This window comes from Propithecus coquereli, unplaced genomic scaffold, assembly GCF_000956105.1.
Source record: "Propithecus coquereli isolate 6110/MARCELLA unplaced genomic scaffold, Pcoq_1.0 Scaffold436, whole genome shotgun sequence".
In the NCBI taxonomy this organism is placed as follows: Eukaryota; Metazoa; Chordata; class Mammalia; order Primates; family Indriidae; genus Propithecus; species Propithecus coquereli.
Genome location: NW_012150130.1, coordinates 287,519 through 303,155, shown reverse-complemented (window position 1 = coordinate 303,155; position 15,637 = coordinate 287,519). Strand labels below are relative to the sequence as shown.

At 37.3% G+C, this 15,637-nt stretch overlaps 1 protein-coding gene across 1 annotated transcript in view; it reads left to right on the top strand.

The window, feature by feature from the left end:
* VPS35 (vacuolar protein sorting 35 homolog (S. cerevisiae)) overlaps positions 1-13,871 on the top strand; it is a 30,082-nt gene extending 16,211 nt beyond the window's left edge. The window contains exons 6-17 of the mRNA XM_012653967.1: positions 307-520; positions 1,866-1,949; positions 2,375-2,484; positions 4,703-4,799; positions 4,906-5,054; positions 6,506-6,713; positions 7,110-7,265; positions 9,154-9,276; positions 11,237-11,416; positions 12,062-12,301; positions 12,688-12,831; positions 13,434-13,871. Of these exons, the coding sequence (XP_012509421.1) occupies positions 307-520; positions 1,866-1,949; positions 2,375-2,484; positions 4,703-4,799; positions 4,906-5,054; positions 6,506-6,713; positions 7,110-7,265; positions 9,154-9,276; positions 11,237-11,416; positions 12,062-12,301; positions 12,688-12,831; positions 13,434-13,613 (1,885 nt within the window). The 3' untranslated portion in view covers positions 13,614-13,871. The remainder of the gene's footprint in view (positions 1-306; positions 521-1,865; positions 1,950-2,374; positions 2,485-4,702; positions 4,800-4,905; positions 5,055-6,505; positions 6,714-7,109; positions 7,266-9,153; positions 9,277-11,236; positions 11,417-12,061; positions 12,302-12,687; positions 12,832-13,433) is intronic.
* Positions 13,872-15,637: the final 1,766 nt, after the last annotated feature.

Here is a 15,637-nt window from a genome sequence, read left to right as displayed (position 1 = left end):
TTTTTTTTTTTTTTTAACCTTTTTCAATTAAGGGAATTGCCTTAAAAACGCATCCAGTTGGCCCAAGATAGCGAGCTGGGGGAAGTAATTTGTCACTTTAAACTTGTGTCCTCTGCCTGGCATTTGTTTCCCTTGCAATCTGTTCCCCTTGAAATTTAACACGAAGCTGCTGAAGTTGAAAATGTATTTTTATAAAAACATTGGTGTATTACAGAGATAAGGAAATGCACAAAGGAGAGGGGTGGTAGTAAGTTGGTCCTGTAATTTAAATACTGTATAAATATTTTTCCAACTGTTCCTTTGCAGTGAAGAAACAACTGGCGATATCAGTGATTCCATGGATTTTGTACTACTCAACTTTGCAGAAATGAACAAGCTCTGGGTACGAATGCAACATCAGGGCCATAGCCGAGATAGAGAAAAAAGAGAACGAGAAAGACAAGAGCTGAGGATTTTAGTGGGAACAAATTTGGTGCGCCTCAGTCAGTTGGAAGGTGTAAATGTAGAACGTTACAAACAGGTTTGTATCTTTTCACTTGTCGTCTCTTCTTAAATTGGGAGATACTAACTAAATCTTATTTTTAAAATCAGTATTTTTGTTATTAATAAATAATACTACATTGCAAAACATTTTAAAATGGCTTTTTTTGGAGAAGACCTCAATAAACTGAAAGATAGATGCACTGTGTGGGAAGACTTAACGTTGTCAAGTTAGCAGTTTTCCTTAAATTGATCTAGAGATTCAGTGTGCTCTCAGTTAAAATCCCTGCAGGCTATTTTGTAGAAATCAACAAGCTGCTTCTAAAATTTATATAAAAAAACCAGAACAGCCACAATTTTGAAAAAAGAAGAACAAAGTTGGAGGACTGAGACAACTGGAATTCAAGATTTACTCTAAGAGCTGGGCATGGTGGTGGTCGCTTGTAGTCTCAGCTACTCAGGAGGCTGAGGCAGGAAGATCGCTTGAGCCCTCAGGTTACAGTTTGAGGTTACAGTAAGCAATGATGATGCCACTGCACTCCAGCCTGGGCAATAGAGTGAGACCCTGTCTCTTCAAAAAAAAAATTTTGCTCTAAAACTACAGTAAGTTCGTGTGATATTGGTGAAAAGGATAGACACATAAATCAATGGAGGGGAATAAAGCCAGGGATTGCCAAACTTTTCGTGTAAAGGACCAGACAGTAAGTCGTTTTTGGCTTTGTACGCCATACGGTCTACGATTAATAAATACTACAGGTATAAGTGCAAAAGTAGCCACAGTCCATGTGGAAGTGAATAGGCATGGCTGTGTTCCACTAAAACTTTGTTTGTAAAAACAAGCAGTGAGCTAGATTTGCCAATATCTGGATTAGATAATCCATATGTAGACCTGCATACATATGGTCAGTTATTTTTGTAAAAGTGCAAAGGCAACCTTTTCAACAAATGGTTCTGGGACAATTGGACATCTATATGCAAATGATTAAAAAAAAAAAAACCGAACCTTGACTTCCTTCATATTGTATAGAAAAACTCTAAAAATGGATCAGAGACCTAAATATAAAACGTAAAGTATTAGAAGAAAACAGAGGAAATGTTTACGACCTTGTATTAGACGAAGATTTCTGAAGACCCACAAAAAAGTATAAACCATACAGAAAAAAAAACTGATAAAATGGGCTTTGTTCTGACTTTTGCTAAGTAAAAACTTTTGCTAAGACTTTTTTTGTTTAAAAACATCTGTATAATTTTCAAGTTTAGAAATGAAGTATAGGTAAGAAAAATCTTAAGTAAGATTGTCAAGTTAGTAGTTCAAATATGTTGTTAAAGGAGTAGCTTAGGATTTTGAAAATATTTGAACTCTTACATGTTTTTTTTCCTTCTAGATTGTTTTGACTGGCATATTGGAGCAAGTTGTGAATTGTAGGGATGCTTTGGCTCAAGAATATCTCATGGAATGTATTATTCAGGTAGGTGGGAACATTTATTTCATTTTTTAAAAGGACTCAGTTTATCTTTCATTAAATTTCATTGTTTTGAAAAAATCTTTTTAGAGAATAGAAAATAAGCTTTCCTGAATAAAGATTTTTCTTGTCTCCAACTAATAACTTGGTCTTTGTATTGATGTGTTTTTTTTCCTCAAAAATACAGGAAAGTGTAATCTCTGAGTTTCCTAGGTCTTACTAGCTTTAGTTTAATTTTAGATGTACTTTGGTTAGTGGAATATTTCTATCTGGGTTTATGTTTAGAGAGGCTCAAAAATAGTGTATTTGAGTTGAATTGTATGAGATTAAAATGGTTTTTTCTACATATGTGAACTTTAAATACCATACGTGAGTTCTGAATATTACTGGAAATGCTTTTACTGATAATCCGTCAATTATTTGATTTTCAGGTTTTCCCTGATGAGTTCCACCTCCAGACTTTGAATCCTTTTCTTCGGGCCTGTGCCGAATTACACCAAAATGTAAATGTGAAAAACATAATCATTGCTCTAATTGATAGGTAAGACCTTCCAACACTGGAGGGTAAATGCTCTGACTTGGGAATGACGAATAAGCCTTGTTTGTGAATTACTTGTTTCTTTATATCTTCATAATATCAGTGATTTTAATGTAATTATACTATAAATAATTTAGCTCTGTGAGTGTGGGTATGCCTAGGTTAGGCATGAAAGAGATTTAGCTTTTAATTGTGCAGGAGGCATGGAGATAATGAGTTTTTTTTTCTTTTTTAATTGTTTTTTTTTTTAAGGTTAGTCAAGTGCAGTAGTGAGGAGGGGGGCAAGTAGTAGAACAAGGAGTTCAATCTGTAACTGACTGTGAACAATCAAGTGAGATAAGTCACTACCTTCGGACCAGCCAAGATAATGAATTTTTTTTTTTTTTTTTTGAGACAGAGTCTCACTTTGTTGCCCTGGCTAGAGTGAGTGCCGTGGCGTCAGCCTGGGTCACAGCAACCTCAGACTCCTGGGCTCAAGCAATCCTACTGCCTCAGCCTCCCAAGTAGCTGGAACTACAGGCATGCGCCACCATGCCCAGCTAATTTTTTCTATATATTTTTAGCTGTCCAATTAATTTCTTTCTATTTTTGGTAGAGACGGGGGTCTCGCTCTTGCTCAGGCTGGTCTCGAACTCCTGAGCTCAAACGATCCGCCTGCCTCGGCCTCCCAGAGTGCTAGGATTACAGGCATGAACCACCGCGCCTGGCCGATAATGAATTTTTAATCTATGCACTTCATTGACATTTAAAGACATTGTTGTACAGAACCATTATTTAAATCTTACAAATCTAGAGATCACTGAAGAACCAAATTTGGTTTTTTACCATGATGTAAGCTATCTTTCTGTGGGAACTGATTTAATTTAGAGTTTATCAAGTAGCCATAAGATACAGATGATTAAGAATGTTCAAATAATCACCCTATCATCACGTTTTCTTAAAGAAGAATTTTTAAGTATCAAATATGTTTAGTGCATCCCCTTTAAATTTTATTTTCTCAGCCATTGGTCTTACTTGGTTAAAAATATAAAACTTGGGGCTAGGTATAGTGGCTGATGCCTATAATCCCAGCACTTTGGGAGGCAGAGGCGGGAGGATCACTTGAGGCCAGGAGTTCAAGACCAGCCTGGGCAACATAATGAGACCCCCGTCTACACAAAAAAAGTAATAAGAAAATTAGCCAGGTCTAGTGCCACATGCCTGTACTCCTAGCTACTCGGGAGGATAAGGAGGGAAGATCACTTGAGCCCAAGAGTTTGCGGCTGCAGTAAGCTATGATGACACCACTGCACTCCAGCCTGCGCAACAGAGAGAGACCCTGTCTCAAAAAAAAAAAAACCCAAAAAACTTGGCCTTCGATAATGGCTTTAACGAGTGACTTCTTAGCAACCATGCTGTGTGGTAGTACATAACATCTGTCATACTTGTGAACATTGTCATGAAACCGGAAACGGAAGCGAAGATTTATTTCTGCAAATACCTTTTCTTATTTTTTTAACTATGTAATTAAATTATTGGTTCTAAAGTATGAGAATTTATATAACAGACTTCTCCAAATTATCAGCTCAGTTCTAGGCAGCAAAGTTACATGCTTATTGGGCCTGCCCTTACAGGAAGCTAGAAACTGGATTTTCCCATGTTGGATAGAATGTCATTTAGCCATCGCTGTCGGTAGTGACTCTTAAATGTAGATGCAGCTGTGACCCTGACAAACACATAATAATAATGGAACAGACATTATTTTGAATAGTTTAAGATGTGGGACATAAAAGTTAACTTTATTACTTTTGGAATTAGTTGTGTTTTAAACTTTACAATAGTAGTAATGCAGAATCTTAAAATAGTCTATGTACTTTTATTTTTTAAAGATTATTTGTTTAAATCATGGCTGTTGAATACACTTGTCACTTCAATGTATTTCTCTCCATATTTCCTTAATTAGGCTTCAAAGAGTTTTTAAATTGGCCTCTGAAAGTCTGTTCAGTGCGGCATGAAGGAGGAGAGCCTGTGTGAGGAGCCATCGTTGGCAAAGCCGTGTAGTTAGCGATGAATTGAGGGAAGGGTCAACTACACACACCGTGTTCCTTTAAAACCTTTTTACTGTTCTAGGAGAAATACACTCGTATAAAATACAGAAAAGCAGTAAAGAATAAAATGTCATCCATGGTCCCACTACTCAAATCCCTATATCTTTTAAAATAAAGATTGTTTGCTTTTTTAGATTAGCTTTATTTGCTCACCGTGAAGATGGACCTGGAATCCCAGCAGATATTAAACTATTTGACATATTTTCACAGCAGGTGGCTACAGTGATACAGGTGTGTATAGCTTTTCTCCTAAGTTCTCAAAACTTTGAAATTTCTTTGCTGGTAGATCCTTTTGTAATTGTTTAAAATAAATTGTGTGGTTTTCTAAACATTCCAGTCGAGACAAGACATGCCTTCAGAGGATGTTGTATCTTTACAAGTCTCTCTCATTAATCTTGCCATGAAATGTTACCCTGATCGTGTGGACTATGTTGATAAAGTTCTAGAAACAACAGTGGAGATATTCAATAAGCTCAACCTTGAACAGTAAGTCAAAGTTATATTTTTGTGAAAATCTTCATAGAGCACTTTTTTTGTCCCAGATTTGTTTCTCTTAGTTGTTTTTTGAAAAGTTAGCATTTGTCTTGTTTTAAGCGTGTATTAAGATTGTCATACTTGGCACCGAATCAGGGCAGAAAGTGGTTACCAATTACTTGGTTATGTACCTTAATGAAGGAATGAGTTCTTTCTGAACTCATGGGCCATAGGCAGTCTTCAGGGACCAATGTCTCCAATTCAGACCCCTTTTTTGTATATGAATGAGCTTGTTTTTAAACTGGTTAAGGAAACTTCATCAAGCAGTATTTCCATAAGAAGTAGTTTCCTACAGATGAGTAAATTGTGAAAAATTAGGGGAATATGTATATTTAAGGTGCAGAATTAGATTGTTTTAAACATTTTTTTGTTTTGTATTTTTAGCTTTGAAAGTATAATGTGCTGTTTCCTACTTGAAGCTTCCTCAGCTATTCCGTCCTAGACCTGTGGCATCCTCTGTGGCCCCTGTGGGCAGTTCCCATCCTGTTGCCTTTCCTGGCGGTTCCCTTTGTGTCCCATTCCCCACTGCTCTGGACTTGGGTCCCACCAGGCCCCCTTCTTTTCTCGTTGTTATTCAGAATTTCACCTCATGTCATCTTTCTCCTTTCCATCTCCCTTCCAGTGGTTCAGCTGCATCAGGAAAATTTCTTCTTCTTCTTTTTTTGTCTTTTTATTACCATTTTTCTTTTGGTCATTCCCATTTTTCTGTGAACTGGAAAGGAGTCCAGATCTTGAATGATGAGTATGAGAGAAAATGAACAAGTGTGAGAGAAAATTAAGTGATATCTTCCCCCAGTAAGTGAGTTTTAAAGTAAAAGTAGACAAAATAATTAGAAATACCAATCTCTAAAGAGGTTATAATAAATGCCCACATATGCCTCAGTGTCCACAGAATGCTCCCACAAACTATTACTACCTTAAATTCAACCTGCTTTTTCTTAATAACTAACATCTGGCACAGAAGATCCAGTGTATGTATTTTTCTATTCTGTTGAATTCTTGGTTTTGCATGGATTTTTTTTCTACTTATTTTCATCATGAACATGCAAATAGTGTTGGCTGCTCTAGGAACCAAACTACTACTTAAAATACTTTCCTTAGAAATGTTGTCAAATTCTAGATAATCATCTTAACTACAACTTTACAACCTGTTCATGAGCTGGAGATGATATCTTATTTTGTATCAATAGAACAATAATAGATGAATAAACGTGTGTGTTTAGACAGCCATCTTTATCTTCTTGGAAGGAGATCATTGGAATATTCTGGAGTGTTGTGATTCACTTGACCCATTTCCTTTAATGTGTAAATGAAAAATTTCAAATACTTATGAAACAAGTGCTATTTGTATGTATAGAAAGTTAATTGTATTCATTAAAGGGCTGCTGTTTTTCTTTTTGTAGTATTGCTACCAGTAGTGCAGTTTCAAAGGAGCTCACCAGACTTTTGAAGATACCTGTTGACACTTACAACAATATTTTAACAGTCTTGAAATTAAAACATTTTCACCCACTCTTTGAGTACTTTGACTATGAGTCCAGAAAGAGCATGAGTTGTTATGTACTTAGTAATGTTCTGGATTATAACACAGAAATTGTCTCTCAAGACCAGGTAAGAGAATACCTACATGCTATTTTAGGGGAAACCTAGACAGTTGAGGTGGGCAGGAGGGGTAATTCACTACTAAAGAAAAGTTACAAGTAGCTTATTCATTATATAAGTTAGAAAATTGGAGATGTATAAAGAAGAATTATAAAACACAATCCCACCAGAAAGTGAATAACCACTGTTAATTAACATTTGGTGCATCTCTTTCCACATTTTTGTCCATATATGTGTGTATTGACATGCATGTATTGACTTTATCAAAAAAAAGAATTATCTTCCTGAAACTATTTTGTAACTTACAGAGCTGGAAACTTTTTATTTTTTTGGAAACACTTGTGATATGGCTTTATATACTGATGGTTTCACCTAAGTGGGTTTCTTGTGTCTCTCATGTTGTAGGTGGATTCCATAATGAATTTGGTGTCCACATTGATTCAAGATCAGCCAGATCAACCTGTAGAAGACCCTGATCCAGAAGACTTTGCTGATGAGCAGAGCCTTGTGGGCCGATTCATTCATCTTTTGCGATCTGAGGACCCTGATCAGCAGTACTTGGTATGAGTTAACTCTTGTTATAACCCTTCATCAGCTCCTAGTGGAATCACCACATATAGAAGTGCTTAAAGTGGTTTAATTCGACTTTTGGTCTTAGAAGATTTTGAAAGAATTGAAACTGAATTAAAGATTCATGGCATAATTTGTATAATTGTTTGTAAACTTATAAAGAATGTACAGAACAAGTCAGTTGCTCTAATTTCTTTTGAAGACTTCTTGAGAATTGCAGAAAAGCCTGTCTCTTAATTAGGTGTCTACTGTAATTATTCTATGTTCATTTTCTTTCTGAACTGTATTGCTTTTAGAAATGTTTAGTTGCTTATTATTGTAAACTTTAAAACATAAGAAACATAATCCTTATTCAATTTTATTTATTTTTCCAAGTTTTCCAAATATAAGTTGTATTTGTTGGTCACATTGAAAATGTGTGGAAGATTTTAAAATTCAGTTTGCCTTTTCCTTAACCCTTTTTTCCTGATAAAGAACAAACAGATGAGGTTCTCTCTTTCTTTACCATTAGGCCTCAATAAGTCTTTGTGAAATAAAGAAAACATGTTGCCTGAGTGGGGGTATTGGATCCTGGATAATTTATTTTAATGAAGGGTAGCATGGTTGGCTGCTTAATTATTGTTTGGAAAAGTAGTTTACCCATTGTGGGATGCATAAGGCTTTTGGGTTGCTATGATGAAAAACACCTTTCCTTATGGATATGTCCTGACTATCTCCCTCTGTTGACTTTCTTTGTCGTAGTTGACACTCTTGTGCTCCTTCATAATCAATGTGAAATAAGAGGCTGACTTCTGTTGTTAGTATGACAGTCTGTGACTTGGCTTAGTAACAGACATTCCAAGCCCTGTGGTATCATGTTCTGTGAGCTGTGTGATCTGCACACAATGACCGTCTGAGTGGTCAAGTATTTTAACCGATTCTCTCATATTTCTGTTTGAGATTGTTTGTATTGGTGCGTTTGTATTTTCATTTTCTGTTGCATACCAAATATAGTGGTTAGGAAGTGTGCCTTCCACATGTATACGGCTGATTAGTAATTCCCATGTGCAGAGACATTTAAGGACAGGATCATTAGCTCTCTTACCCATCTATTACAGCAGAGAAATTCACAAAACCTGAATATGTCACATCTTGTGTCACACATACTAAAAAGTATTTTATGAATTCTGTGATTTTCTTGTCTATTTCTTTTTTTTCCTGAAATAATGATATTTTTTCAGAAACAGCCATGTTTCATGATGCTTTTTTTAGAGTGCATTGGCATTTGCCTTGATTTAAGTGATCTTAATATTTTTCTGAATAAGGAGGTATGATATACCAGCAATATGCATATAGCTGTTTTTTGTCATAACAATAGTTAACATTTTCTGAGCATATGCCTTGTGCTAGGTACTGGTAACAGGTCATATGTGTTATTTAATCTTCCCAGCAACCTACAAGAAGTATACTACCCCATTTTGCAAATGAAGCTTGGTCATTGTGGCTAAGAGAAGGTAAATAGTAAATAATTTGCCCGGAGTCACACAGTTAGTAAGTATTAGAATCCTTTTAAATGTGATTCTGTCTTACTTGAGAGCCTGCATTCTTAAGAACAAAGTACCTGGGTGTATAAAAATACAATTAACTGTATCTACTTCTAACTAGCCACCTTGGCCAGGTTGCACAACGTGTCTAAACCTCAGGCTTCCCCATTCGTCTCTAGGGTGATTGTGGTAACTTGAGGAGACAAATACATAAAGTACCTGTCGTGAAGCCTGGTACATTGTCCATGTTCACAAAATGGTAGCAATGATGATTGGAACTCCCACTTCGTTTTATAAGTAATTAATCATAGTATGGAAAAGATTTTTTAAAGTTTTTTTTTTTTTTTTTTGGTCAGATTTTAAACACAGCACGAAAACATTTTGGAGCTGGTGGGAATCAGCGAATTCGCTTCACACTGCCACCTTTGGTATTCGCAGCGTACCAGCTGGCTTTTCGATACAAAGAGAATTCTAAAGTGGTGGGTTTACTTTTAGTATGTCGTTACTACTTTCTCTTTTTCCTTACTGTGTGTATGTTAGTTTTATATTATAGAAAGTTTCAAACATACAAAAATAGACAGTGGTATAATAAAATTCCATTTTCAGTAACTCTCAATTTGTGTTAAGTGTTCCTAACATGTTGGTGGATCACATATTAGCTGAGGGATCACATAAAAACACTTAGAAATGAAGGATTAAAACAGTTTAAATTTATGCTGCAACTTTTTCCTAGATTCTAATTCAGGTTAGCTTTGCTTAATGAAAGGACCTGGCATTGCGTAGTCATTTCTGTCTAAAAGAATGTAATTGAATAATGTCATGAGTTATATACAATATTTTATGAACTTGTTTCTTTCTCAAACAGAATCATGGCTTAAGTCTTCAGTGGTGTAGTTTTGAAGAAAATACCTCAATCCGATGTATCTGAAAGTTGGACAGCTAGGTTTATGTTAAGGAACGAACCTTAGTAAATTTAATTTTCTAATAATGTAGAAAACATTTATTCTGTAGACCTACCAGGATGACATAGCACCTTTGGCCAATTTTTATAAGGCCAGTTTCTCATTCACTCTCTATTCTATCATTTTAATGGATAATTACTTGTGAACATAACAATAAAAATAGCAACTAGCCTATATTACAAAGCTATAGTGATTAAAATCGTATGGTACCAGCATAAAAACAGACATATAAACCAACACATGAGAATAGTGTCCAGAAATAAACCCATTCATATGCTGTAAACTAATCTTTGATAAGGGTGCTAGGAATATACAATGGGGAAATGACAGTCTCTTCAATAAATGGTATTGAGAAAACTGTATATCCACATGCAAAAGAATGGAATTAGACCCTTACCCTACACTGTACACAATAATGAACTTGGAAATTGATTGAAGACTTACATATAAGACCTGAATCTATAAAACTAAAAGAAAACATGGGGAAAGACCTCCTTGATTGATCTTGGTAATGATTCTTTTGATTTGACACCAAAAACACAGGCAGCAAAAGCAAAAGTAAGCAAGTGGGACTACATCAAACTACCTTTTGTACAGCAAAGGAAACAGTCAGCAGATTGATGAAACAACCTGTGGAATAGGAGGAAATATTTGTAAACCATACATCTGATAAAGGGTTAATATCCAAAATATATAAGGAACTCAATAGCAAGAGAACAAATAACTTGATTAAAAAATGGACAAAGGATCTGTGTAGGCATTTTTTCAAAGAAAATATACAAATAGCCAACAGGTATATGAAAAGGTGCTCAGCATCACTAATTATCAGCCAGGCGTGGTGGCTCACGCCTGTAATGGCACTCTAGCCCGGGCGACAGAGTAAGACTCTGTCTCAAAAAAAAAGATAACAAATGTTGCTGAGGCTGTAGATAGAGAAACAGGAATTCTTTTTTTTTAGACAGAGTGTTGCTCTGTCATCTGTGCTAGAGTGCCGAGGCGTTAGCCTAGCTCACAGCAACCTCAAACCTCAAACTCCTGGGGTCGAGCGATCCTGCCTCAGCCTCCCACGTAGCTGCGACTACAGGCACGCGCCACCGTGCCCGGCTAATTTTTTCTATATATTTTTAGTTGTCCAGCTAATTTCTTTTCTATATTTTTAGTAGAGACGGGGTCTCGCTCTTGCTCAGGCTGGTCTCGAACTCCTGAGCTCAAAGGATCCGCCCGCCTCGGCCTCCCAGAGAGTTAGGATTACAGGCGTGAGCCACTGCTCCTGGTTCAAATGGATTTTTTGAGAGGACATCTTCTTGATTTATTTGCATACTCCATAAGTGAGACAGAGAAGTAAAGTGACAGGAAAACTGTAAGCTTAACTTAGCGCTTTCACTGTTTTGTTCTATTAGAAGCTTTAAATAAAATGGATATTCTTGAGCAAGTTAATTTTGAACTTAAGGTAACTTAAAATGTTTTCTTGTTTTAGGATGACAAATGGGAAAAGAAATGCCAGAAGATTTTTTCATTTGCTCACCAGACTATCAGTGCTTTGATCAAAGCAGAGCTGGCAGAATTGCCCTTAAGACTTTTTCTTCAAGGAGCGCTGGCTGCTGGAGAAATTGGTTTCGAAAATCATGAAACAGTAGCATATGAATTTATGTCCCAGGTGGTGATCTGTTCTCTTTTCTGGGTTGTCTGGTCAGTTTGCTAAGTTCAAACACTTGTTTGTAGTTGCGGTGGTAGTGCGTGTGGATTTACTCTTTTCACTGAACATGGAACTACTGCTCTCCCCCATCGCGGACCCTGTGATATTGTAGTCGTTGACTGGCGTGGAGCAGCAAAACTGATCAGCTCTGGGTGCTAATGAAATCTAAGATTTCCAAGTGGGTCATGGCAAAAGTGTTTCATGGAAAAAAGGGCAATTCAAGGCAATTCAACTCTGGGTTACATAAATTTGAAAGGAGTTTCTTTCTTTCTTCCTTTTTTTAAATGGTGGAATTTCACTATTTCCCAGGCTGCATTAGAATGCATGGGCTCAAGTAATCCTCCCGCTTCAGCCTCCCACGTAGCTGGGACTACAGGTGCCTGTCATCGCACCTGGCTCTGAAACAGGTTTCTTTATTGCAACTTGTCGGTATTTTTACCATTTCTGCTGTGTCTTGTGCCTCTCCAAGAGAGGACACAGCGTGTTCTGATATGAAGGAACTGCAGAACATCTCACAGGATGGGGCTTTGGTGGAAAGCACTGTGGAAAACACTTAAGTAGTAGATGGTTGGTCCCTAAAAGTCCTTTCTGCTTTATGTCCACTAGGCATTTTCTCTGTATGAAGATGAAATCAGTGATTCCAAAGCACAGCTGGCCGCCATCACCTTGATCATTGGTACTTTTGAAAGGATGAAGTGCTTCAGTGAAGAGAATCATGAGCCCTTGAGGACTCAGTGTGCGCTTGCTGCATCCAAACTTCTGAAGAAACCCGATCAGGGCAGAGCCGTGAGCACCTGTGCACATCTCTTCTGGTCTGGCAGAAACACAGACAAAAATGGGGAGGAGGTAAGGCCACTGTAGGAGACTGGATCATTAACAGGACTGGTTGCCATGGCCTTGTGCTCTGGAGGTGAAACACTTGGGGTGCTTGGAAATCTGACAGAGAAAATTGCTTTGTTTTGTTAAAAGAAACGAAGTGGGCCGTAATGTGTGGAGTCTCCTCCTGTGGGAAAGCCTCCTCTCTGAGGGTGTCGCAGCATAGCCTGTTTATACCACTACCTGTTTTTTTTTTTGCAGCTGTGTATTTAAAGAAAGAAGAATAAAGAGGATTTAAATTTGTTGTGTCCCTTTAAAACACAAAAGAGCACTGTAATGTTGCGTTTATTTGTATGCAAATGGCACGTGTGTGGTTCATTAATCTCTGCACTATCTCCCTGCCCTTTTATTTTAAGCTTCACGGAGGCAAGAGGGTGATGGAGTGCCTAAAGAAAGCTCTAAAAATAGCAAATCAGTGCATGGACCCCTCTCTACAAGTGCAGCTTTTTATAGAAATTCTGAACAGATATATCTATTTTTATGAAAAGGAAAATGATGCGGTGAGTGAATTCATAATGTATGTTAGCGAACTAATACTCTCCCTTCCTGCTCTTCAGAGATTTGATGCGAACAAAAATTTATCATTCTGATACTTTGTGTTTTGTCTACAAGGGCAGAGTTTACAAGTCCACCTACTGGTTTCTTTCATTCTCCAAAAGCCTTTTCTGTCTACATAGATATGTCACTCTAATTGAAGAACTAGTGTGTGCCAGAAAATTCTCATCTCTTTTGCTTAGGAATATTGTAAAAAATAATCACTATCCATTTGAAAAATACAAAATAATTTGCAAGTGCTAAGTAGTGGGCTGATTTGTCACCATGGACTAGTTTAGGATAATTCCTAAATGCATTATTCTTTGAGCAGTGCAGTCTTGGTCAAGATTTGCAGGTTAAATAATTTGCTTGATCCTGTTTTTTTTTTTTTCCTGAATGAATAGTCAATAGTTGTTCCTCACATCAGGAATCATGTTCTCATCTTTGTTTTTTCATAATTACTAAGTAATTGATGAGAGTAACACAAGCTCCTCAAAACAGTGTTATTAAATTATCTTATTTTTTGTGGTACATCATTGATCATGAAATTGTACATATTCTTTTGTAGGTAACAATTCAGGTTTTAAATCAGCTTATCCAAAAGATCCGAGAAGACCTCCCAAATCTTGAGTCGAGTGAAGAAACAGAGCAGATTAACAAACATTTTCATAACACGCTGGAGCATTTGCGCTTGAGGCGGGAGTCACCAGAATCTGAGGGGCCAATTTATGAAGGTCTCATCCTCTGAAAAGGAACCAGCTCACCATACTCCTTTCCATGTGTATTCGGTTTTATTATACTAGGTTTCCCGTCCATAGATTGTGCCTTTCAGAAATGCTGAGGTAGGTTTCCCGTATCTTAACCTGTGCTGTGTTTTACCCAGCACCTCCGACATCACCTTCAGGACCTTAATAAAGTTATTCACTTCATAAGTGTTCAGGTCTGTCTGCTGAACAGACAGTAGCATGACTGATCTGCTATTTAAAATTCCTGTGATCTGTAAAAACAAATACAAAAACCACTTATCTCGGCTATTAATGAAGCTCTCCTTCCTTTTTTTCTGTTTTGTTTCATTGTTGGTTGGTGTTTTCTTCATTACTGGGGAGTACTAACCCAAAAGTGTCTGTCTCTTTGTTCTCTAGTCCAATTTGAGATTAAGTTAGCAGAAAGGAATACCATGTGAAATTCAGCTTGGGCTTTTCCCTAATGCAACATAAGGCCACGTGTACTATTTTCCCTAAAACTAGAATATGTTAATGCATGTCTGAGAATCTTAAAGTACCATGGTCAAAACGAGAAGCTATATTTTGCATATTCGGACTCAACCGTCTATTAAGAACTTAACGTCCTCTGGTCATACTTATCAAAATAATTTGGTTCTAAATAGTATAAAATTGAAAATGTGACCTTATTTATGTACAACATTCATTATTGTAAATTTAGAGGGAAATGCATCACAATTATCATGTTTTTTGTTGTTTTTTTTTGCACCAGTGAAACAATAAAGTTGCTCTTAACAATTTTGGAACTTTTTTTTCTTTCATACTATCTCAACTGATAAAAGGAGCTGTTAGAATCCTGTGGTATTTAATAGACATTCTCATACGCTCGCGGAGCTCACGCGTTCAACTCCAGCTTCAAACACTCACTGAACGAGGCGCCGTCGTGCTCTTTTGTCATTTACACCCATTCGCTTTCCTCAGCCTCACCCTGCTTTCCCTAAGGTGTGATGAATCCACATAAACTCCCAAAGGCTCACCACCTGTATTATTTGTCTACCGTGTAACAAATTATCCCAAAACTTGGTGTCTTAAAACAAGCATTTACCTCACAGTCCTCTAGATCAGGAATTTGGGGGCAGCTTAACTGGTGGTTGTGGCTCAGGGTGTGGCAGAAGGTTGCAGATGAGATCTTGGCTGAGGCCGCGGGCGTCCGAGTTTGACTGGGGCTGACTCCTGAGCTCGCTCATGTTAGCCAGAGGCCGCAGTTCCTCTCCTCGAGGGTCTTCCCATAGGGTGGCTTGAGTGTCCTCACAACGTGGTAGCTGGCTTCCCCGGAGTGCGTGATCTGAAAGAGAGCAAGGAGGAAACCACAATGCCTTTTTAAGACATAACCGTGGAAGCAACACTATCATTTTGGCCTTATTCTGTTAGAAGGGAGTCACTAAGTCCAGTCCATACTCAACGGTCAGGGAAATTAAGTTTCACCTTGTGAAGGGAGAAGTGGCAAAGAATTTACAGACATTTTTAAATGACTGTCACTTAACACCTCCCCATCTGCCCTCCCATTGCTAGATTGGGAGGGCATTTCTAAATGACATATCACCTAACACCCCACCATCTGTACTTGTTAGGTTTTACATGAATAAATGTTTCCAGAGTGATAAAATCAGTACCATTAAAATCTATCATGCTCAGCCTTCCTGTGGTCTTAGTCCAGCAAAGCCCTTTCTGTTCTTTGCAAGTGTGAATTTATCCTTTATAAACTTGATTATGGATTAAAGGTTGACATGTCCATTTTATTTACATGTTATGTAAAATGAAGCTAGAAAAGTAAAAAATACATGACTTGAGAATACTTGAATTTGAGCTCAATTGGAGAGGATGGGTCAGAGGTACAGGGTATAAAGTATCTCATTTTCTGGGTTGACGTAAAGAGACCAGATTTAAAAAACAAAGGGAACCAAAGTGCTGCTAATACAGATTTCTTTATTCAACAAAAATTGAGCACCTACTATATGCCACATAGGCACTGAATATAAAGATGAACAAG